The 19811-nt window shown below is 43.1% G+C and overlaps 3 protein-coding genes across 4 annotated transcripts; all 3 read right to left on the minus strand.

The window, feature by feature from the left end:
• Positions 1 to 2329: 2329 nt before the first annotated feature.
• Positions 2330 to 4786, minus strand: rpl11 (ribosomal protein L11). The gene is made up of 5 exons (XM_029513921.1): positions 4615 to 4786; positions 4430 to 4536; positions 3847 to 3978; positions 2960 to 3070; positions 2330 to 2411 (listed from the first exon to the last, which is right to left on the minus strand). Exons 1-5 carry the CDS (start codon positions 4736 to 4738, stop codon positions 2382 to 2384), a joined length of 504 nt encoding a protein of 167 aa, XP_029369781.1. The 5' UTR covers positions 4739 to 4786; the 3' UTR covers positions 2330 to 2381.
• Positions 4787 to 6634: 1848 nt separating this feature from the next.
• On the minus strand, positions 6635 to 11386 carry LOC115051496 (elongation factor 1-alpha). 2 transcript variants are annotated; one of them, XM_029514897.1, is made up of 8 exons: positions 11321 to 11386; positions 9933 to 10085; positions 8711 to 8890; positions 8328 to 8624; positions 8010 to 8160; positions 7662 to 7918; positions 7166 to 7400; positions 6635 to 6987 (listed from the first exon to the last, which is right to left on the minus strand). In XM_029514897.1, exons 2-8 carry the CDS (start codon positions 10074 to 10076, stop codon positions 6863 to 6865), a joined length of 1389 nt encoding a protein of 462 aa, XP_029370757.1. In that variant the 5' UTR covers positions 10077 to 10085; positions 11321 to 11386; the 3' UTR covers positions 6635 to 6862. The 2 variants fall into 2 exon arrangements, with proteins under 2 accessions (XP_029370757.1, XP_029370758.1); XM_029514898.1 differs by lacking the exon at positions 11321 to 11386 and having other exon boundaries at positions 9933 to 10089.
• Positions 11387 to 11952: 566 nt separating this feature from the next.
• LOC115051497 (elongation factor 1-alpha) lies at positions 11953 to 15556 on the minus strand. Its single transcript, XM_029514899.1, has 8 exons — positions 15477 to 15556; positions 14459 to 14614; positions 13518 to 13697; positions 13135 to 13431; positions 12886 to 13036; positions 12501 to 12757; positions 12179 to 12413; positions 11953 to 12076 (listed from the first exon to the last, which is right to left on the minus strand). The coding sequence occupies exons 2-8, from the start codon at positions 14600 to 14602 to the stop codon at positions 11955 to 11957; spliced, it is 1386 nt and encodes a 461-aa protein (XP_029370759.1). The 5' UTR covers positions 14603 to 14614; positions 15477 to 15556; the 3' UTR covers positions 11953 to 11954.
• Positions 15557 to 19811: the final 4255 nt, after the last annotated feature.

Genomic DNA, 19811 nt, shown 5'->3' on the forward strand with positions numbered 1-19811 from the left:
TAAAAAGCAGTAAAAATGATCACTGACGTCTCAGTAAAGTTGAGTTTAAATTGAGTCCTGAGAGAGAAAAGCAGCATATTTCCCATTTTTCACCGACCAAATCTATTTATCGAATCTTTTAATAACTGTTTCCGCTCTAATCCGGATCATGGCTGCTCGTTTTTTCTGTTCATGCTTGATTAGAAATGTTTCACTTATTTAACATTTTAACACCCAAAAACACTTGAACCTTTTCCCCAGAACTTCCCCGACCTTCCCCTTCACTGCTTTGCATTCCTACAAATCCATAAACATAAAAATCCAGGAGCAGAATTACGAAGCAGCAAGGCCTGAATAATATTAACAAATATATTAATGGGCAAATAAAATGAAACAAATGACGTTTACATTTTAGGGGCCAAACAACAATAACAGACAGTTTAAAGCAAGTGAGGCAAAAAGGTAAAAAGTTGTGTAACAGTAAGAGTCAGAAATCTACAGTGAATCTCTAAACTGCGGGTCCTTCTGGGCCGAGCGAGGCCATATCAGCTAATAATCACTCATGAATTCAAATTTTCTTTTAAAAATGAAAGAAAATGATATTTAAAGGTTTCATGGTCTCACATGAAGCTGATCCTGACTGTGATTTTATGAAAAAGGAAAGGAAAAGAAAGGAAAAATGTTTGCCTGATTTTACTCTGGAGTAAAAATTTAGAAGTTACTTTAATGAATGAGTTAATGAAAACGTGCAAGACAGAAAAGAGAGCTTTTCGTGATCCAAAGTGGTCTCAGGAGGTTTAACAGTGACGAAGGGATGGAGAGCAGAGCTGGAGGAGGTGAAGGACGGAGGGATGGGAACTGTGGCCGTCTGTGTTCGGGTTGAACAAACATCAAGACGACTGTGAATCCACTGACAGTTCGTGTACAAAGATGTATCTAGGCAGAGAGTGTGTGTGTGTGTGTGTGTGTGTGTGTGTGAGAGAGAGAGCGAGGCGGGTGAATGACAGGAGTGTGTGTGCTACAGGAAATGAGCCGATTCTGACAAGAAAAAAACTGCAATAATGACAATTTATCACCAGCAGCAATAGAGTGGATTTCTGTCAGATGTAGTTTAGATCGACTGTGTCAAAATAATAATAAAAAAATATATTTATAGATGTAGAACTTCATAAACATTTTATAAGTGAAATGGAATGGATGGAGAGGTGTGAAGTCAGCAGCACAGGTGAGAAAAAAAAAAAAATATAAATATATATTAAAAAAAAAGTGCAAATCCTTAAATTATTTCCCTCCCAAAAACAAACACATTGACAAAAATTAATAAAAAATGTAAAACATTTAATTAAGATATATATAAGGAAGTAAAACTCCTCAAAGCTCACCTGTGTGAAACAGACAAAAAGATGAAGTGGAGCAGCAGTGAGACTCCAGCAGGTGGAGGAGCTACTGACGGATGTTGTTGTCGACCTTTAGAGGCCATGAAGCTGAGCTGTTGGTCTCTAAATGGAGTGGAGTTTCACCGAATAAAGTCAATCTGATCAAAACAGTTTCTGTCCTTTTGTTGATCTGAATACAAACTGTCTCTGAAAATAACGCTGCTCTAAGAAACACGAGGATAAAATAATCAGTTTAAAAAGGTCATTAAAGTTGATGTCAGTAATGTAAATTAACGGATGTTTGTCTCAATATTAGCTTCCCAGTTTAAACTCTGGCTCCTGCCACAGTCACAAACACTCAGGTGAATAAAACAGGAATGATGTTTCTATGGAAAGTTTAAGGACAAAATCAACTTGCCATCTCTGTAAATGTTAAAAAGGCGTGTTCACTGCAGTCAGAAAAATAAGAATCATTATATGGACATTGACTGGGTGAATTTTCAGGATCAGGCCTGTTGAATTGAAATTTAAGACACCTGATGGGATCCAGATTAAATCAGCGAAGTCTCTGTTGGTTTAAAGCGAAACCTGGAAGAGCTGCTTCAGTGTTTAAAATTCACATCATTGGTCCTACAGCACCACCGTGTGGTGAAAAAATTCAACACAAAACTCCTTAAATCAGTTTGAAATGTGACAAAATGTATTAAAATCAATAAAGTGATCAAATTAACTTGTCACCTGAACGGTGCTGTCTTAGTTTTAATTGAACATTTTGATCCGGCTGAAGAAAAAGACATTAAATCACCAACTTTGGCCTGAGTGCTGTATAAATTCGGCTTTTAGAGGAAGTGAAGGATTGAGTGTTTTGACAGGTTTAATTATTTTGTTTTGATCTCACTAGTATTTCATATTTTACCAAGTAACCCAAAACTAAAGGCGTCGACAGAATCGCTGAGTAACAACATTAGACGGAGTCATTTTTTCCATTTTATTAATTTGTTACAAACAAGATGAAAAGGTGGTCCTTTACTTGCCGGGGAGGATGATACCGTCGTACTGGAAAAAAAAGGAAGAGGGGAAAATAAACGTCACCAATGTGTCAAAGTATTCTTACTATTTTCCTTCAGGTCAAATTTACAGATTTCAGCCCTGGGGGGGGGGGGGGGGGGCAGAGAGTTAGTTAAATGATGGCTCTACTGACGCTAAAAATCAACCTACAGATTCATTACATCTAAATAAGGTTAACAAAAAATTATAATGGCATAAATTTGAGCAGCTACTTGGACAGATGAACAGTTTTTTTTTTTTTTTTATTCCTGTCTACTTAATGCACCCGAATTTCATGTTTTGTTGATCTTTTATAGTTTTCCTTTTCTGACACAGAAGTAGTGTCCTTGACTTTCATTAAGCGTCCACTTCCTGTATCACAACACGCATTTTCACATCTGTTTCCTTTGTAAACATCTGCCATGACGACAACATTTACGGATGCTTCATTTGATATGTTGCCTCATTGCTACATAAATGATGTGTGTTTATTTTAGCGCGTCTTTCCTCTAAAACATTTATGTCAACGTTTTCTGTTGGGACGTGTGAAAACTCACTTTCTGCTGGAACCAGCGCATGGCCTCCTCTTTGCGGATGCGGTGCCTGAAACCAATACGGCCTCTTTTCCGCTTCTTGTCGGCGATGCTGAAGCCGGGTCTGCCCAGGACCTGAACACAGAGCGGACAGAGCTGCTCAGAAAACCTTTGAACGTAAACACTTTCTCAGTAACAAAAACATCAGGTGTCATTCAGCATTTTTTTTATGTTTTCTGAAGATCTGAGCTTTACATGTCTGAGACGTCAGGAAACTTACATTCAAAACTGACAGTTATTTGGTAAGTTGATTTAAAAATAAAATAAATCAATCATGACTATATTTAGTCAAGGCCTAGATTAGTATTTTAGTAGTTGTGCCTCTGAATTGATTAAATGTTCAACTTTTAGACTTCAGTTATATTTCTGTTGTGAATCAAAATTGACATTTATTTCCTGCAAAGAATTAACTGGCAGTCTAATTTTTTCCGGTTGATTATCAGTAACCGGCGACATCATATTCTTTTATTTTAGCCAATGAAGTTAAACCAACTCATCTGAATGCCACACATTATGATTACAAGTCCCCAATGACAACAGTTCAAATGGTTAGTTATTGAAATCTTCAAGCTTCCATTAACTCAGCTGCAGCCTGTAGTTTCAGCTTCAGTGTATTTCAGTACATACATGTTAAGTTCATACAATGATCACTTATTAAAACGTCCATTAAATTTATTTACCTCACTCAAATACACGTGGCTTTTAATTTCAGTCTATTGGCTCACATATCCTCCATAATCCTTCACATTAATCCTTAAATTCATTTGCTACTGAACTCAGAACAAATTCAAAAACGCCTCAACTCCACCACAGAACCTCCGACCAGCAGTCTGGATCTGTGTGTCACTCACCACGTAGAAGTCCAGTCCGTAGATGCCGATGCTGGGGTCGTACTTGATGCCCAGATCAATGTGCTCCTGGATGCCGAAGCCGAAGTTTCCGGTATCGGAGAAGTTGTTCTTTCTCAACTCGTACTCGCGCACCTGGAGGCAGGAGGACCAGAACAGGTTTATCGTTACAGCTTCATGTCTGTAACACTGTGCTGAAAAAACTATATCACAAAAGGCTAAAGGTTCCTTCGGATCCAGTGTTGATGCCTGAGAAGGTCGGAACAGTGTGATAAGATCGAGACACTTTTCATTCAGTGTTCAGTGTCCTGACAAAATCTGAGCATGAAGTGAATGTCTCAGCACGATGAACAAAGTTAACAAGTTTCGCCTTTCATGTCAACTTGAGACTAAAATTGAACACAAAACAGACTCAATGTTGGCGTTTCATGACTGACATAACGTTAACCTCTGCTTCTTTTAGACGGTCGGTTAGAAACGTGTACACCATGATGACCGACGACTTCACACCAACAGACTTCGAGGAGGGAACCCCACTGCAGTTTTGACCTGAGATAAGGGGACAGGAAGAGACGGGACCTCTCACCTTGAGTCCTTTCTCCAGAATCTCCTCTGCCTTGGCTCCACGGACGGTGCAATGGACAGCAATCTTTTCATTTCTGCGGATACCGAAGGATCTCACGGTGTAGCGGGCTGCAGGGGGAGGACAACAACGCCAACTTTACACCGTGTAGCCCTGACACTCAGACTCGGACCAGGATCCGGACTCACCCTTGGAGAAGACGGGGGTCTGGCCTGTGAGCTGCTCCAGCACTTTGGCAGCTCTGGTCAGCCTGTCTCCGCTCTCTCCGACGCAGATGTTCAGGCAGAGCTTGCGGATGCGGAGCTCTCTCATGGGGTTCTCCTTCTTCTCGCCCTGGTCCTGGAGGAAACACACACCGTTACAACGTGACAGAAAACCGGTCTCCTCCTGCTGCCTGTCACATGCCGGACATGTCCGTACATACCCCCGCTGCTGCCTGTTAGCATTACCCGAGCTCACAGACACGTCCGGACGAAAACAGCGGAAAAACACCAGAAACTAACTAAAACCCCAGAAACTTCCACAGGACACACGTCTGCAGCGCTGCTCGGCTGCCTCAGCGGACTCATAACGCCGTCTTTCACGGTTACATTCACTTAAAGGACACGGAGCTGCTGTATTTTCTAGCGGTTAGCATGTTAGCATCGGCCGACTGTCAACTTTAAAACCGATCTGGGAGGTTTATCGGAGAAATTAGCTTTTCGGTGAATTCTCCATTTTGGACTTTAGTCATCTGAACACAAATGGGCCGCTAAAAAGGCCGAACAGCGCCGATGATGGTGGATTTGAACGGCAACTTCAGATCGTACGATGTGAGAAGATACTCACCGCCATGTTGGATCACTAGAAGAGGACGTTACGTTTCCGGCGGGAAACATTTATAGAAGAGTGTTCACCTTAAATGGTGTCGGAGGAAACATGGCGGATAGGTTCGATTGTTCCGGTTTACCTGCCGACGACAGAATATAACTCTGAAATTCACTCTTTGTGTTTTTATTTGGACATCTGGTGAATTGTTTTTGTTGAACATCGCTTTATAGTTATTTGCCTTGTCCTGGATCACACTGTGATATTTTGGCTGACTGTGCAGAACGAAATGATCAAAAAATACTGAAAATGAATTTGAAGTTTAGAACTATATAATTTTCGTAAAGTTTTTTTTATAATTAATATGTTTCTGGTTTTGGACTATTTATAAACCAGTACAAATAATTTATAAATGTCACTGTTGGCTACAGAAAACTTTGATATGAATCAACATGTTCCATATATTTTGTTGGTCAAACAACAAATTGTGAAAATAAGCACATTATCAGACGCAGACACAGACTTTGACCTCTTTAATTAATTGGGGGAAGTGTTGAAGAGTTGTTGTCACGTGGTTTTCTTGTTTCCATGAATTGTGATGATTTTTCTTCTCAATGAGTGAGAAAGAGGGTTGTGATAATGAAGGACAAAAACCTAATGAGAAGAATCCACGGTTGGCATTCATCATACATAAATCACTTATTCTTCTGTCTACATGTCTCAGGCCTTCTTCCTACCAGGATGAACTTTGTTATAGTTCCTGCTGATGTCCAGCAGAGGTCGACAGATGCTCATCTTTGCTTCAGATGGAGTCACTCATTTATCAATAAAACATTTAGTATGGATCATTTAATTATCACTGAGTTGTTTTTTTTTTTTTATTTCCTTGAACGAATTCTGGGTCTGGATGGTTAAACGAATGTAAAGATACAGAAATCACCTGCTGGATGTCCGTCTCCAGCTCTGTTGCCTCACTTATTGCTTGCTTTTTTAAAAAGTCACCAGAAGACAAGTCCTCTGAGATTTTAAATTTTAAGCGTGAAAGTGCGTCGGCTTCACTTGTCCATCATGGAGGACTAAGGGCTGCCTGCTGGTATCAAACGTTATCTGTCTAAATAGTTTCAGCTGTTTTCCTGCTGGTCAGACTTTTCCAGACATGTCAGAAACTATTTCAAGTTCATCTGCCACATCAAAAACCTCGCTTCATTCTAAGTAAAATAAAATCTTTTTTAAATCACCTTTAAAGGCCAAAATTTATGCTGCCATTTTCTCAACTTCCTTCACCATGCGGCAGGTTTAAGATGTGTCATTAGTGTGTATTAATTGTGTTGTCTGTTGGTGTGTGCAGTTAGTTAACACTGAATCACAACAGAAACCTTTTAATTTGGCAATGTTTAAGATTTTTATTGTTTTGGCTTGAACTTAATCATGATCACAGTTTCCCCTAAAAGGCACATGCCTTCCTTTCCTGCGGAAACTTTTGCGATGGGTTTTAATCAGCATTAGCCAGTCCTTGAGTAGAGAGCTCTGCCTCAGAGAAGACGGCGCTGGGTAGCAGGGAAGAAGAAGGGATGGGACGGCCCGCTGCTGCTGAGACATGACTTTTTGTTGGACGTCCTGCATGAGAATTCATTTCTTCTTATCGGCCTTCTGTGCAGATTTGGTGACCTTTCCACCGGAGGCGACCTTCTTCTCGACGGACTTGATGACACCGACAGCCACGGTCTGCCTCATGTCACGGACAGCAAAGCGACCTGAGACAGAAGAGAAAGATAAGAAAGGAGGCTTCAGAGATTTATATAACATAAATATTGACTGTGTTACAATGATGTGATGTGAGCACAGATATAAAAAGGATTATTCTGCAACTGTTTTCTTCAGGGAGGAGGGGGTGACGGAGATTTCATTAACAAAACAATCTGTTTTACTCACCCAGCGGGGGGTACTGGGAGAAGCTCTCAACACACATGGGTTTTCCAGGCACCATGGTGATGATGGCGGCGTCTCCAGACTTGAGAGCCTTGGGGTTGTCCTCAAGCTTCTTGCCGGAACGACGGTCAATCTTCTCCTTCAGCTCGCTGAACTTGCAGGCAATGTGGGCGGTGTGGCAGTCCAACACGGGGGCGTAACCCTGGGAGATCTGGCCGGGGTGGTTCAGGATGATGACCTGCAGATGGAGAGGGCGCAAGAGACATTTGTTGTACTCACAAGAAACTCATTTTGAAAACGAATTGTTGAAAAGGAATTAAAGGTCCACAGGCGGAGCTATCTGAACTTTTAGTTTTTTGTGGTCAAGCTTCAAAAACACAGAACTTCATCCTAAAGTGTAACTCAATAGGATCCTTCGCTAGGCCAAAATGCTCTCTTCTTTGAAATCCATCAGATTCCTCTCTCCTTCTGTTACTTCCTCTTTCATTTTCTTCCTCACCTGAGCGGTGAAGTTCTCAGCCGCCATGGGTGGGTCGTTCTTGCTGTCTCCAGCCACGTTGCCACGGCGGATTTCCTTGACGGACACGTTCTTGACGTTGAAGCCGACATTGTCACCAGGAAGGGCCTCAGGCAGAGACTCGTGGTGCATCTCAACGGACTTGACCTCAGTGGTCAGGTTGGGGGGAGCGAAGGTGACGACCATACCGGGCTTCAGGACACCGGTCTCAACACGACCGACGGGCACAGTTCCAATACCTGAGAAAAGTAAACTGCTTTAGTGATTGCCTTTAGGACCACTCTGTTCACATCACTGTCTTGTGGTGCTCAAATATGGCTCAATTATTACCGCCAATTTTGTAGACGTCCTGCAGGGGCAGACGGAGGGGCTTGTCAGTTGGGCGGGTGGGAGGCAGGATGGAGTCCAGAGCCTCCAGCAGGGTAGTACCAGTGGCACCACCCTCTTTACGCTCAATCTTCCAGCCCTTGAACCAGCTCATCTAAAATGTAGAATTCAGACCAAAGCAGAAAACAAAAGGGAAAAGGTGATGAAGTGATGATCATAAAAAGAGTATAAATCACATAAACCCAAGACTGACAGAAGAAATGATTTAGTGGCAGGTTCAAAAAGGTCTGCTTACAATTTGTCCTGTCATAAGTCCCTCACCTTGTCACTGGCCTCCAGCATGTTGTCGCCGTGCCATCCAGAGATGGGGACAAAGGCAACGGTGGCGGGGTTGTAGCCGATCTTCTTGATGTAGGTGCTCACTTCCTTGGTGATTTCCTCAAAACGTTTTTGGCTGTAAGGGGGCTCGGTGGAATCCATCTTGTTGACACCAACGATGAGCTGCTTCACACCCAGGGTGTAGGCAAGCAGGGCGTGCTCACGGGTCTGACCGTTCTTGGAGATACCAGCCTCGAACTCACCAACACCGGCAGCAACGATCAGCACGGCGCAGTCAGCCTGATGAGGAAAGCCAGACATGATTGTTTTCCATTTGAACACCACCCAACAAATCTTTGATCCAGTGTTACTGTTGTGATAATTACCTGAGAGGTACCAGTGATCATGTTCTTGATGAAGTCCCTGTGTCCAGGAGCGTCAATGATGGTCACGTAGTACTTGCTGGTCTCAAACTTCCACAGAGCGATGTCAATGGTGATACCACGCTCACGCTCGGCCTTCAGTTTGTCCAGAACCCAGGCGTACTTGAAGGAGCCCTTGCCCATCTATTGTGTTACGTTAGCAAAAACAAAGTGTCATTGTATAAATCAATCAGAAAAATTAAGTGTAGTTTTTTTTTTTTTCATTAAAATATTGCCTCTCTTTAGTGGACAACTGCCAAATTTCCTTTTGTTTCCAGAACTTCCAAACAGAAATGTAATTTTCATTTAGTTATAACTAGATTCATATATATATATATATATATATATATATATATATATAGGTCTAAATGTAAAGAACCCAAATGTTATTATTGCCCTGAAATTTATAGAAATACATCAATAAGTGTCATAACATAACAGAGTTCCTAAAGAGATGCTCGCTGTAAATAGCATAGAGACACAGAGTTTATGTTACACACGTTTTCAGCAGCTATTCACTTCACTTTACTACCCTTTGTCTATATATATATATATATATATATATATATATACACATACAATATCTACCTATGGATGGAGCAAAAAGCTTGTCATTTGCCTTAATCTGTCACTGCTTATTCATTTCTTGCAGGTAAAATCAATTTTCAGGAATGATTATTGTTTAGTCTCTTAAATATTTGACCATAAAGTCAAACAGAAACATAAATCTAGTATGCAATAGTATATCTATGATAGTATTTGTAATTTATCACTGTTGAAATGATAATAATCAAAAATGATTATGAAAATAGGTGTGAGCTTTGATTTCAATCATGTATTCTCACAGTGAATGTGTAAGGATGGTTGTTTTATGTGAAACATGTTTTTTGGTGAGCTTATTAAACTGTGCTGAGTTTAAACCTCTCAGTTTGATTTAAATGTGTTCAGTCACATCGTGATGAAGACATTTTCTGTTTTCGTGAGGAGGACAGTGGACATCTTCGGACAGCAGGTGGCGGCTAAAAGCAGCTAGCATCCGGCTGCGGTGACCACCACGCCCGTTAGCCGACACAGCTCACCGACCTCCGGCGGATTTTTTTTTCTTTTTTTTTATTATTGGTCCAAACACGATGTGACTTCTGTGTTAAAGACCTAAATGTCAGCTGTCGGAGCCGCCCCCACCAACCTCGGCGGCCTCCTTCTCGAACTTCTCGATGGTCCTCTTGTCGATCCCCCCGCACTTGTAGATCAGGTGGCCGGTGGTGGTGGACTTTCCGGAGTCGACATGGCCGATGACCACGATGTTGATGTGGGTCTTTTCCTTTCCCATTTCGATTTACTGCCTCCCAAAAAAATAAACGACACAATGAGGGGAGGAGGGGGAGAAATGTCTACTTTAAATTAAAAACCATCAGGTTGTTATTATTCGTCTCCATTTTGCTCCACGGCCGTTGATTAAAATCTGCTGACGTCACCGACCGATCAGATCGATAGAAAATCGCGGTGCGTTCAGGGCCATTCTTTTGGCGTAACATTTTTAAAATAGCCGTTAGTTTTTTTTATGGATTCGTGATAAGTGAATCGAAATTCTGTTAATACAATAACATTATCTGATGCGTATTTGCCATTGGCTGGCTGTATGCCACATCCTGGTGATATCCTTTATGATGAAATTCTCCGCATCCTCTTAATGTCACCCTAAATGGGATAAATTTTGATAATTTTTTTAACCCAACGACATGTCCGCCTTAATGAAGATAACAGTACAAACCCTTGTATATTGAATGTTTGTGCAAAAATAAGCCCAATATGAAAAAAAAAAAAAAAAAAAATCATTTGATTCAACGCCCCTACGGCCAATGGGTGTTTTCCCCATTCTGCTGATACGGCTTGAATGCAGCATGTCGCTGTAACTGCGTAATATGCGGAAAAGCTCATTTCTACAGCTCCTCCGCCCCCGCTGTGACAAAAATCGGAATAAACGACATTAAATTATGTCATGGGAGTCATTTTTTAATGCTCCCTCACGCCGCCCGATTAAAGCGCAGCTGATGAGTCATGCACCATGTGCTCGGTGCCGGCTGCTCGGCCTCCATGTTGCGCCGGCAGCGCAGAGCCGCCATGTTGTCTACTGATGCAAGCGCGCGCCCCCACGGCCGCCTTACAGCCAGCGCTAGGGTGGAAAGGATGCGCGTTCACGAGGCTAGAAAGGACTATCATGACTGGCAGAAAGAAAAATCCAGCAAGTCATTTAAAGCCCAGGCACACAGTGAAAATTCCAAAATGGGTCTGTTTAGAGCCAGGAGCACAAGCCTCACTAAGACCAAGACAAATAGATGACAATGCCATTAAGTCTGAATAAATGAGGTAAGCTTGCATGTTTTCTTTTTGTGTAAGCAAGATAAGAATGTAAAAATAGCCATGCAGCATCTGGTCCTCCATTATCTATGCTGTGATTTCTGGTTTAGGTCAAAATAATGTCATTCTAAAAAGCCAGCCATGATCATTATTCAGCTGCTGAATGATTAGGCATTTTTAAGCTTCAACAGTCGAGCAAAGAAAGATTTCACCAACCTGTGCACAGCAAAGGCGTCCCCTGAAATAGAGCGGAGGTAAAAAAGGACAGAATGTGAGCCGTGCAGAGTTTTTATACTGAAGCAGAAGGGAGGGAGGGCTGTGCATGCTCTTGTTGCTGTCAGGCTAAAAAATAAAGGGTGCCATTGGCTGGTGCTGCATTACTCCTGTCAAGGCGATTGGTGGACAGGGGCATCACTGGACACGGATAGCATGGTCAAAAACAGCTGCAATACAGAGGGGCTCGCCTGTGACAGGGGAGAAACTACACCCCACTGCAACACTAACGGATGAAGACACGAGAGGCCAATTTCAATTTTTTCAAAGATATTTATTTTTATTAGTTACCAGCAGCTTTCTTTCCAATTAAATTTGTGGCATTACATCAAGATACAGTTCTAAACCTTTTTCCAACTTAAACTTAACTGAGAAGCGGCACCATCATATGATTCAGGTGAGTGAATATGCCACAAAGTTTTTTCCTGCGGAAACTTTTGCGATGGGTTTTAATCAGCATAAGCCAGTCCTTAAGTAGAGAACTCAGCCTCAGAGAAGATGATCCAGGTTTGGGTGATGAAAGAGTGGCCCGATCTTGCCGGCACACATCTTGTTGCTGGATGTCCTGCATGACCATTCATTTCTTCTTCTGGGCCTTCTCTGCAGCCTTGGTTGTCTTTCCGCTAACTTCCTTGGTATCAACAGCCTTGATGACACCGACAGCCACCGTCTGCCTCATGTCACGTACGGCAAAGCGACCTGTAATAGAAGAGCGTGAGTAATGCATTTCCTTTTTACATTCTATTGTTGTGCAAGCATGATTTAACAGCCAGGTTTTTACGAATGATTGGCCCATCTTACCGAGGGGAGCGTAGTTGGAGAAGGGCTCCACAACCATGGGCTTCTGTGGAACAAGTTTGACAATGGCAGCGTCTCCAGACTTGACAAACTTGGGGTTATCCTCAAGCTTCTTGCCAGAACGACGGTCGATCTTCTCGATGAGCTCCTTGAACTTGCAGGCAATGTGAGCGGTGTGGCAATCCAGCACAGGGGCGTAGCCCTCGCTGATCTGGCCAGGGTGGTTCAGGATGATGACCTGCAGAAGCATTTTCAATTAGCTCTTCATGTACAGCTACACCCAAAACTAAGCTGGTTTGCATACTTTAGTGTTGACAATACCAACCTGGGCGTTGAAGGTGTCAGCAGCCTTGGGTGGGTCGTTCTTGCTGTCTCCAGCCACGTACCCACGACGGATCTCCTTGACGGACACGTTCTTGATGTTGAAGCCGACGTTGTCACCAGGGACAGCCTCAGGCAGAGACTCGTGGTGCATCTCAACGGACTTGACCTCAGTGGTCAGGTTGGGGGGAGCGAAGGTGACGACCATACCGGGCTTCAGGACACCAGTCTCAACACGACCGACGGGCACAGTTCCAATACCTGAGAAAAGTAAACTGCTTTAGTGATTGCCTTTAGGACCACTCTGTTCAAATGGGTATTGTAGTTCACAATACCCATTTTAGCAGTCTGTTCACGGCTGTCTTATGAAAATCTTGCTAATTTCTTACCGCCAATTTTGTAGACGTCCTGCAGGGGCAGACGGAGGGGCTTCTCAGTGGGACGGCTGGGTGGGAGGATGGCATCCAGGGCCTCCAGCAGTGTTGTTCCACTGGCATTACCCTCCTTGCGCTCAATCTTCCATCCCTTGAACCAGCCCATCTACAGATGGATTCAAATGGGGGGTTGGTCAGACTTCATTTAGAAAAAAAGACAAATTTCCTTTTTCTGATTTTCCAAACTGAGTTGAATTTCCTCACCTTCTCACTGGTCTCCAGCATGTTGTCGCCGTGCCATCCAGAGATGGGGACAAAGGCAACGGTGGCGGGGTTGTAGCCGATCTTCTTGATGTAGGTGCTCACTTCCTTGGTGATTTCCTCAAAACGGGCCTGGCTGTAAGGGGGCTCGGTGGAGTCCATCTTGTTGACACCAACGATGAGCTGCTTCACACCCAGGGTGAAGGCAAGCAGGGCGTGCTCACGGGTCTGACCGTTCTTGGAGATACCAGCCTCGAACTCACCAACACCGGCAGCAACGATCAGCACGGCGCAGTCAGCCTGATGAGGAAAGCCAGACATGATTGTTTTCCATTTGACCACCACCCAACAAATCTTTGATCCAGTGTTACTGATGTGATAATTACCTGAGAGGTACCAGTGATCATGTTCTTGATGAAGTCCCTGTGTCCAGGAGCGTCAATGATGGTCACATAGTACTTGCTGGTCTCAAACTTCCACAGAGCGATGTCAATGGTGATACCACGCTCACGCTCAGCCTTCAGTTTGTCCAGAACCCAGGCGTACTTGAAGGAGCCCTTGCCCATCTGGATTAAGAAATTTCCCAACATGTCAGACTTTGACCACCACAAAACAGTCACGTGCCATTATTACACAAGTGTCTCCATAAAGGAGCCAGTAAAATCAATTCACAAAATTATAAAAGGGAGTCTTTAGCTGATATTGTGAATGTTTAAAGCTATGGGAGGGCGCAGCAGTCCAGACAATTTTAGGGCCACATTTCACTGAAAGCAGCTGACATTGAGTTTAAATGGGCATGACAGCCAGTGCTTGTCCTGAGTTTTAAGCCCTTCAGTCTCAGCTAAAGTCAGTTTTGGGCCCCTGCAGACTTGGGCCTGTCCTCAGCTAAAGTCAGTTTAGGGCCCCTGCAGACTTGGGCCTGTGTTCAGCTAAAGTCAGTTTTGGGCCTGTGTTCAGCTAAAGTCAGTTTTGGGCCTGTGTTCAGCTAAAGTCAGTTTTGGGCCTGTGTTCAGCTAAAGTCAGTTTTGGGCCTGTGTTCAGCTAAAGTCAGTTTTGGGCCCCTGCAGACTTGGGCCTGTGTTCAGCTAAAGTCAGTCTTGGGCCCCTGCAGACTTGGGCCTGTGCTCTTAACAGTATTCAGTCGCTCAGTCACACTCAGCGTTAGGCCCCACCCGACGTGCGCGCGCACGACGCCTGCTACGCCCTCGCGCCGGCAGCCGTGCGCTCCGCTCTGACCGCACGCCGACACCGCCATCTTGGATTCGGCGGTGTCGGCTCTGGGGGGCAGAAAATCGAGACTAAATGTGGCCCCTCGGCCCCCACCAACCTCGGCGGCCTCCTTCTCGAACTTCTCGATGGTCCTCTTGTCGATCCCCCCGCACTTGTAGATCAGGTGGCCGGTGGAGGTGGACTTGCCGGAGTCGACATGGCCGATGACGACGATGTTGATGTGGGTCTTTTCCTTTCCCATTGTTGTTTTTTTCTGTGACACAAATAAAAACATAAACGATCGTTAAGTCATATAAAAAGAAAGTCGTTGATATTAATCAGTTTTTATGCTCTACGGTGAACCGGAAGGGACAAGTAATGTGCCGATAACCGGAACATGTCTCAGTCCGGCTTAGTTTGAAGCCTCTCCGTTATAAAGGCCCTTAAAAAGGAGATTTAAAGAAGCGTGTTTTTTTGGTAAACTCAAAACTAAAACCATATTTTTGTTTCTCCTTTTTCGTTTCTTCCTGAACGGTCGTTAGCAGGCTTTAGCCGCCTAGCAGGCAGCAGCTGCCTGTAGGCCTCAGTCGGCCACAGGCCAGCCCAGACACGTGTTCCTCCGTCGGCCACGTCGGATAAAGTTACAAAGATCGCCAAATATTCAACAGCTATCCGGCCCGGACTCCCAGACACCTGTCCCCGGACTAAACCTGCAGTTGTCTGGGGGAAATACCGGAGCAGCATCCTCGGCTGTCCGCCTTCAGCAGCTCCCTCTTTGTTCCCTTTGCCCCGCATTTTTCTCCTCCCATCACCAGGAAAAAAAAAAACTCTTTTCAGGCCAAATTTTAAAAAAATTACCTCCTTAAAACTCCTCAGAAACTGAAAACCAGCCAACATAAACCAAATAAGCAGACAACTACAGTAACTTTAATGGTAAATTCCTTCCATTAAAAAAATGTAAAATCCACAGGTTAGTGTGAAGTTACATAACCGAAGAGGCAAAGTTTCCAGAAAAATTAACTCGGAATAAAACAAAAAAAAAAACTGATTAATTCACATATATAAATAATAAAAGCAAAGAGCAGGCTGAGGCCTCAGTGCGGATCTGGATGTAGTTGGACCGGAGCTGGACTTACCGGTGTTTGTGGGTTTTCACCAAAGCTGCTGCCCCTCACCAGGTAACAGAAAGAGGAAGACAGAGGCCGGACCCGCAGCTTTTATACCGAAGGGGAGGCGGCCTGGCCTCCCGTCACCTCCCCGGTGCAAACCCCGCAAATCACACACATTCCTGCAGAAAACGTCAGCACGCCGCCGGATGCACCGCCTGGATCATGTATGAAGTCCCTGCAGAGACTCTGAATTCAGCTTCAGCACAGAAGACAGAAAAAGATGGAGATGATGGATGCTCCAGGAACAGGCTGGTCGCCCCCACAGACAGTTTGATGGTTTTCATCTCAGCCATGAACAGATTAAAAAAACAAACAAGACTCAAAATAACATTACATCTTTTACATGATAACAAAAAGAACAACACAAACATGCTCCTTCTTCACATGTAATGAGAAGAATACATCAAATATTTATTTATGATTCACATGTTCATGCAGGAAAGCTCATTTCTTTATTATGATTAAAATTAAAGATGGTAAAACGTAATTGATAGACTTTTAATTTCTTTTTTTCTTTTTTTTTTGATATATAGATCCTCAAATGATGAGCTCTGGTCCCACATATGTTGTACATGACAACAAAAAGAATATATTTTGTTTTTGGAAAAGGCCACAAAAAAAAGTAAATTTCAACACAGTAAATAGAGTTCATTTCTGATATTTAATAGCCAAAATGAGCAGCCAATTAAAATCTAAAATAGTAATTCTTTTGAAATTTTTTACATCCATTTTAAATCAACGTAGGTTGATTTGCATCAGCCCCCACCCCCTGGTGAGACAGGGGCAACACCTCAACCTGACAGGATTATCTAAATCCAATGAGATTTGCATTCAAACAGATGCTGGACCCTGAAAAGATGAACTCATGCTGTTTTCATAGCACCTTATCTGCCAGCTATTCACATTCCAACAGACGCATACACGTTTTTAACTTCATCAGCAGTGATGACGGGTCCGCTGGTTCTCAGATTTACAACAAAAAGGCCTCTACTTGTCTTTAAAGTAGCTTAACTCTACGGCCACATTAGAATATTCACACCCACTGGAGCTGGAGGGGAGAAAATGATTACTTTGGAGACCTTTTTTTTTTCTCAAAAATTCTGCAGAGACTTGGTTCAAATCCACAACACGCCCACCAATGATCACATTTTAAAGCTGACGATAAAAGTGTTAATTAGACCGATTAAAATTTAATAATCATCTTAAGAGAGTGGAAATAAACCCAAATCATAAGTTTGTTCTTCAGATGATGCCCGGGGGCCAAGAGGTCAGAGGCCTCTTCCTCCATCACTGTGGCACGTCGCCCAGTATAGAGGCAGCTGGCATCCCTTGACAGACACACACACACACACACACACACTGAGCCCTTGCTCGACTCTCTCTCCCGTTCAGGTATCAGCCACTTGGACTTGGCAGCTGCTGCTTTCACTCAGCAGAGTGAAGGCGAGGGTGGAGGGGGTGGTGCAGCGAAAAGAAGTGTCCAAGCTGCAGGGGGGAGGTATGGTGAGAGGACGAGAGAGAGAGAGAGAGACAGCTTCAAAGGTTACAAATGAAGTGAGCGTTCTTGGATGTGAATTACTGACAGCAGAAAGAACAGGCAGATTGTAGATATTTACTGTGAAATTATTGTCAAGAGGTTTCCAGAAAAAGTCAAATACATACAATTTTACAGTTGTTAGCTCACAAAGTGACAAATAGGTCCTGCTGTGTGCACTCTGGGTCCCATCTGACAAGCTTTTATTGTTAAATGTGAAGCGCCACACCCCTAATTGACAACACACTTTTTAAATAAAAAGCCAACAACACCACAGGCTGCTTCACGGTTACATAACAGTCATTCGTAGCTATCTGCAAAAAAAATGTGGTCTGGGTCGGTTAAAAAAGCAGCACGAGAAGGCCGGGGTATCTTTTCGATGTGCAGCAGCTCGTTGTCTTCCAACAGCTCAGCATCCAAACGATTATCTCCTGGTTTTTGAGTCAATACAGTCTGGGAGCCGGTTAGGCAAGGTAGGCCAGACGTCCAACTCCACAAGGAGGCTGGATCAGATATGCTGTCTTTCTGGTGTGGTCTGGGCCCAGCCCTGCAGACTCCTGACTGTGGACGAGCTGGATCCTGCTTAGTCTGTGAAAATAAAAAATCTCTCACCTTCGGCTTTTCTTGTCTTCATCAGGGCGTTCCCTCTTGCTCCATGTTTGGTCCCATCAATAACCCGAATGCCAGAAGCTGCAGTGATGGAAGCATCCACAGAACGATGTTTATTACGTTAGCACACAGTTTAAAGTTGAAAATGATCAGAAAGGCATGTGTTGTTTCATCAACATTCTCTGTGACGTCACCAAGACAAATTATTCAGCAAATTACAGAAAGTTTTAGCCTGAGGCATAATGTGTTTTCTTTTGCAGTAAAATTGAAACTACAACCACAAAATCACCCTTTTATTTGGAGTTTAGCACTTTTCTGTTGCATCTCTGCTGTCAGATTTGTGTCTTGACTCGTCACTTGTTCTCCTACAAAACTTTTCCTTTCAGAGGTGTTCAAAGAAATAATAATAAACATTTAAATCATTATGGGGCGTCTTTTCTGGCACGCCTGCATGAGCCTTTGGTTGATTGAGTGTCATTATCTTGATAACGCAGGAGGAGGTGAAGAAACAGGTGAAAGAGAGGAAGTGAGAGTGAGTTCTATGAGTTGTGGAATGAAAACTTGGCTCAGACCCGGAGATGAGTTCAGTTTTCATATCGGCATGCTCGAGCTCTTTGTTAAGTGAAAGGATCAACACAGTTTTATTTATCTATCTTTCTATGACTGCGGCGTTAAAGGAAGAAAAACGCAGCAGCTCAAACCATAAAGACTCAGTCTGGAATGATCTGATGGCTGCGGGCAGCGAAGTGCAGCAGCTGGGCTCTTGTTTCAGGCACTAACTCACACCGGACAGCAGAGAGGGGGACACATGAGTGTGTGTTTCAGAGTGAGTGAGTGTGAGACAGAGAGAATGTGATTCGACAGGCAGCCTGGCAGCACGTCAGGGATGACTCATCCATCCATCCGTGGTTATAGCAACAAGAGAGATCTGAACATCTCACTACTGACAGGAAAAAAAAGGCTGTCTGATGGTTCACACACATAAATCAGATCGATAGATATGTCACAAGTTTATTCGTGTTATTTTATATCAGCATTCCAGTGTTACATGTTATAGAAGTATTCATGTGTGTGTAACTCGCTGAGTGATAAAATCTGTACAAACAGACAAAGATTTTCCAACAAGCTGTGATGCTAAAAATAATGGTAATCAGTGCCAACAAATATAAGTAACCTTTATCAATGTTCTTAGTTTAAATGTGAAAATCTGGATGTTTTCACTTTGTTAGTGCGTAAAGATAAATACATTGATAAGCATTCATTTAAATGTATAATTCATATACTTTATAGCATTAAAATAAGGTGAGTACACATGTATCTGTTAACACAGACATACAAATACGATCCACCTGGTTCTCTAAACACAGAAGTTGGAGAGTGTAGTTTGGTTTGAAGTGGGCACCAGAATCAACTCATCCTACTCCATCTCTGCCATTTTTAAGAAACACGACTTTGTGTCTGTGTGGGTGCAGAAAGGAAAGTCTGACTGATTCTGCTCGCTTCAACATTCAGAAACCAGCTCAGCAGCGTAGTTCAGATCAAGGTAACTCCATGTTAATACAACCTGGGCAGGCGGGGCGAACAGTTAATGCAAATAAAGTACATTAGCAACTCACACCCACCGCCCCACACCTGCAGACAAAACCATTCACACTTGCTAAATTCCCTTTTGGTGTCTCGGCCACCATCTGCATTTGTGTCACACCATGAAGGTGACACAACTATCACACACTTTGGAGTCCTCAGGTGGTCCAGGACGTAGAGCTCTGGGTCTCTTTGTCTGTTTGGGCTGAACATTCACACATCTGCTCCGTAAAACCTGCTGAGATACTGGAAGTTATACAATACTGTAGAAATAAACTTTACCTTCATCACCAAGTCAAGTGTCGTCACATTTCTTTCTTCTGTATCTTTACAGGTTCGAGGTTTTTTGACAGTATCGTGAACTTTATGAGGTTTCTGCTCCTCAGGCAAGTGTGAAGAATTAAAAATTCAAACATGACTCCTCTTACTTATTTTTCACTCCAGTAAAGGTGTGTGGTTAAGAAAAATTGTGGAATTTTTTTTTATCTGATTTGTCTTTTATTACGTTGTGGATTCAGACTGATAATATAAAACATTGGAACAAATACAACATGATGTTGATTATTAATATTAGA

Source organism: Echeneis naucrates, chromosome 11, assembly GCF_900963305.1.
Source record: "Echeneis naucrates chromosome 11, fEcheNa1.1, whole genome shotgun sequence".
Lineage (NCBI taxonomy): Eukaryota > Metazoa > Chordata > Actinopteri > Carangiformes > Echeneidae > Echeneis > Echeneis naucrates.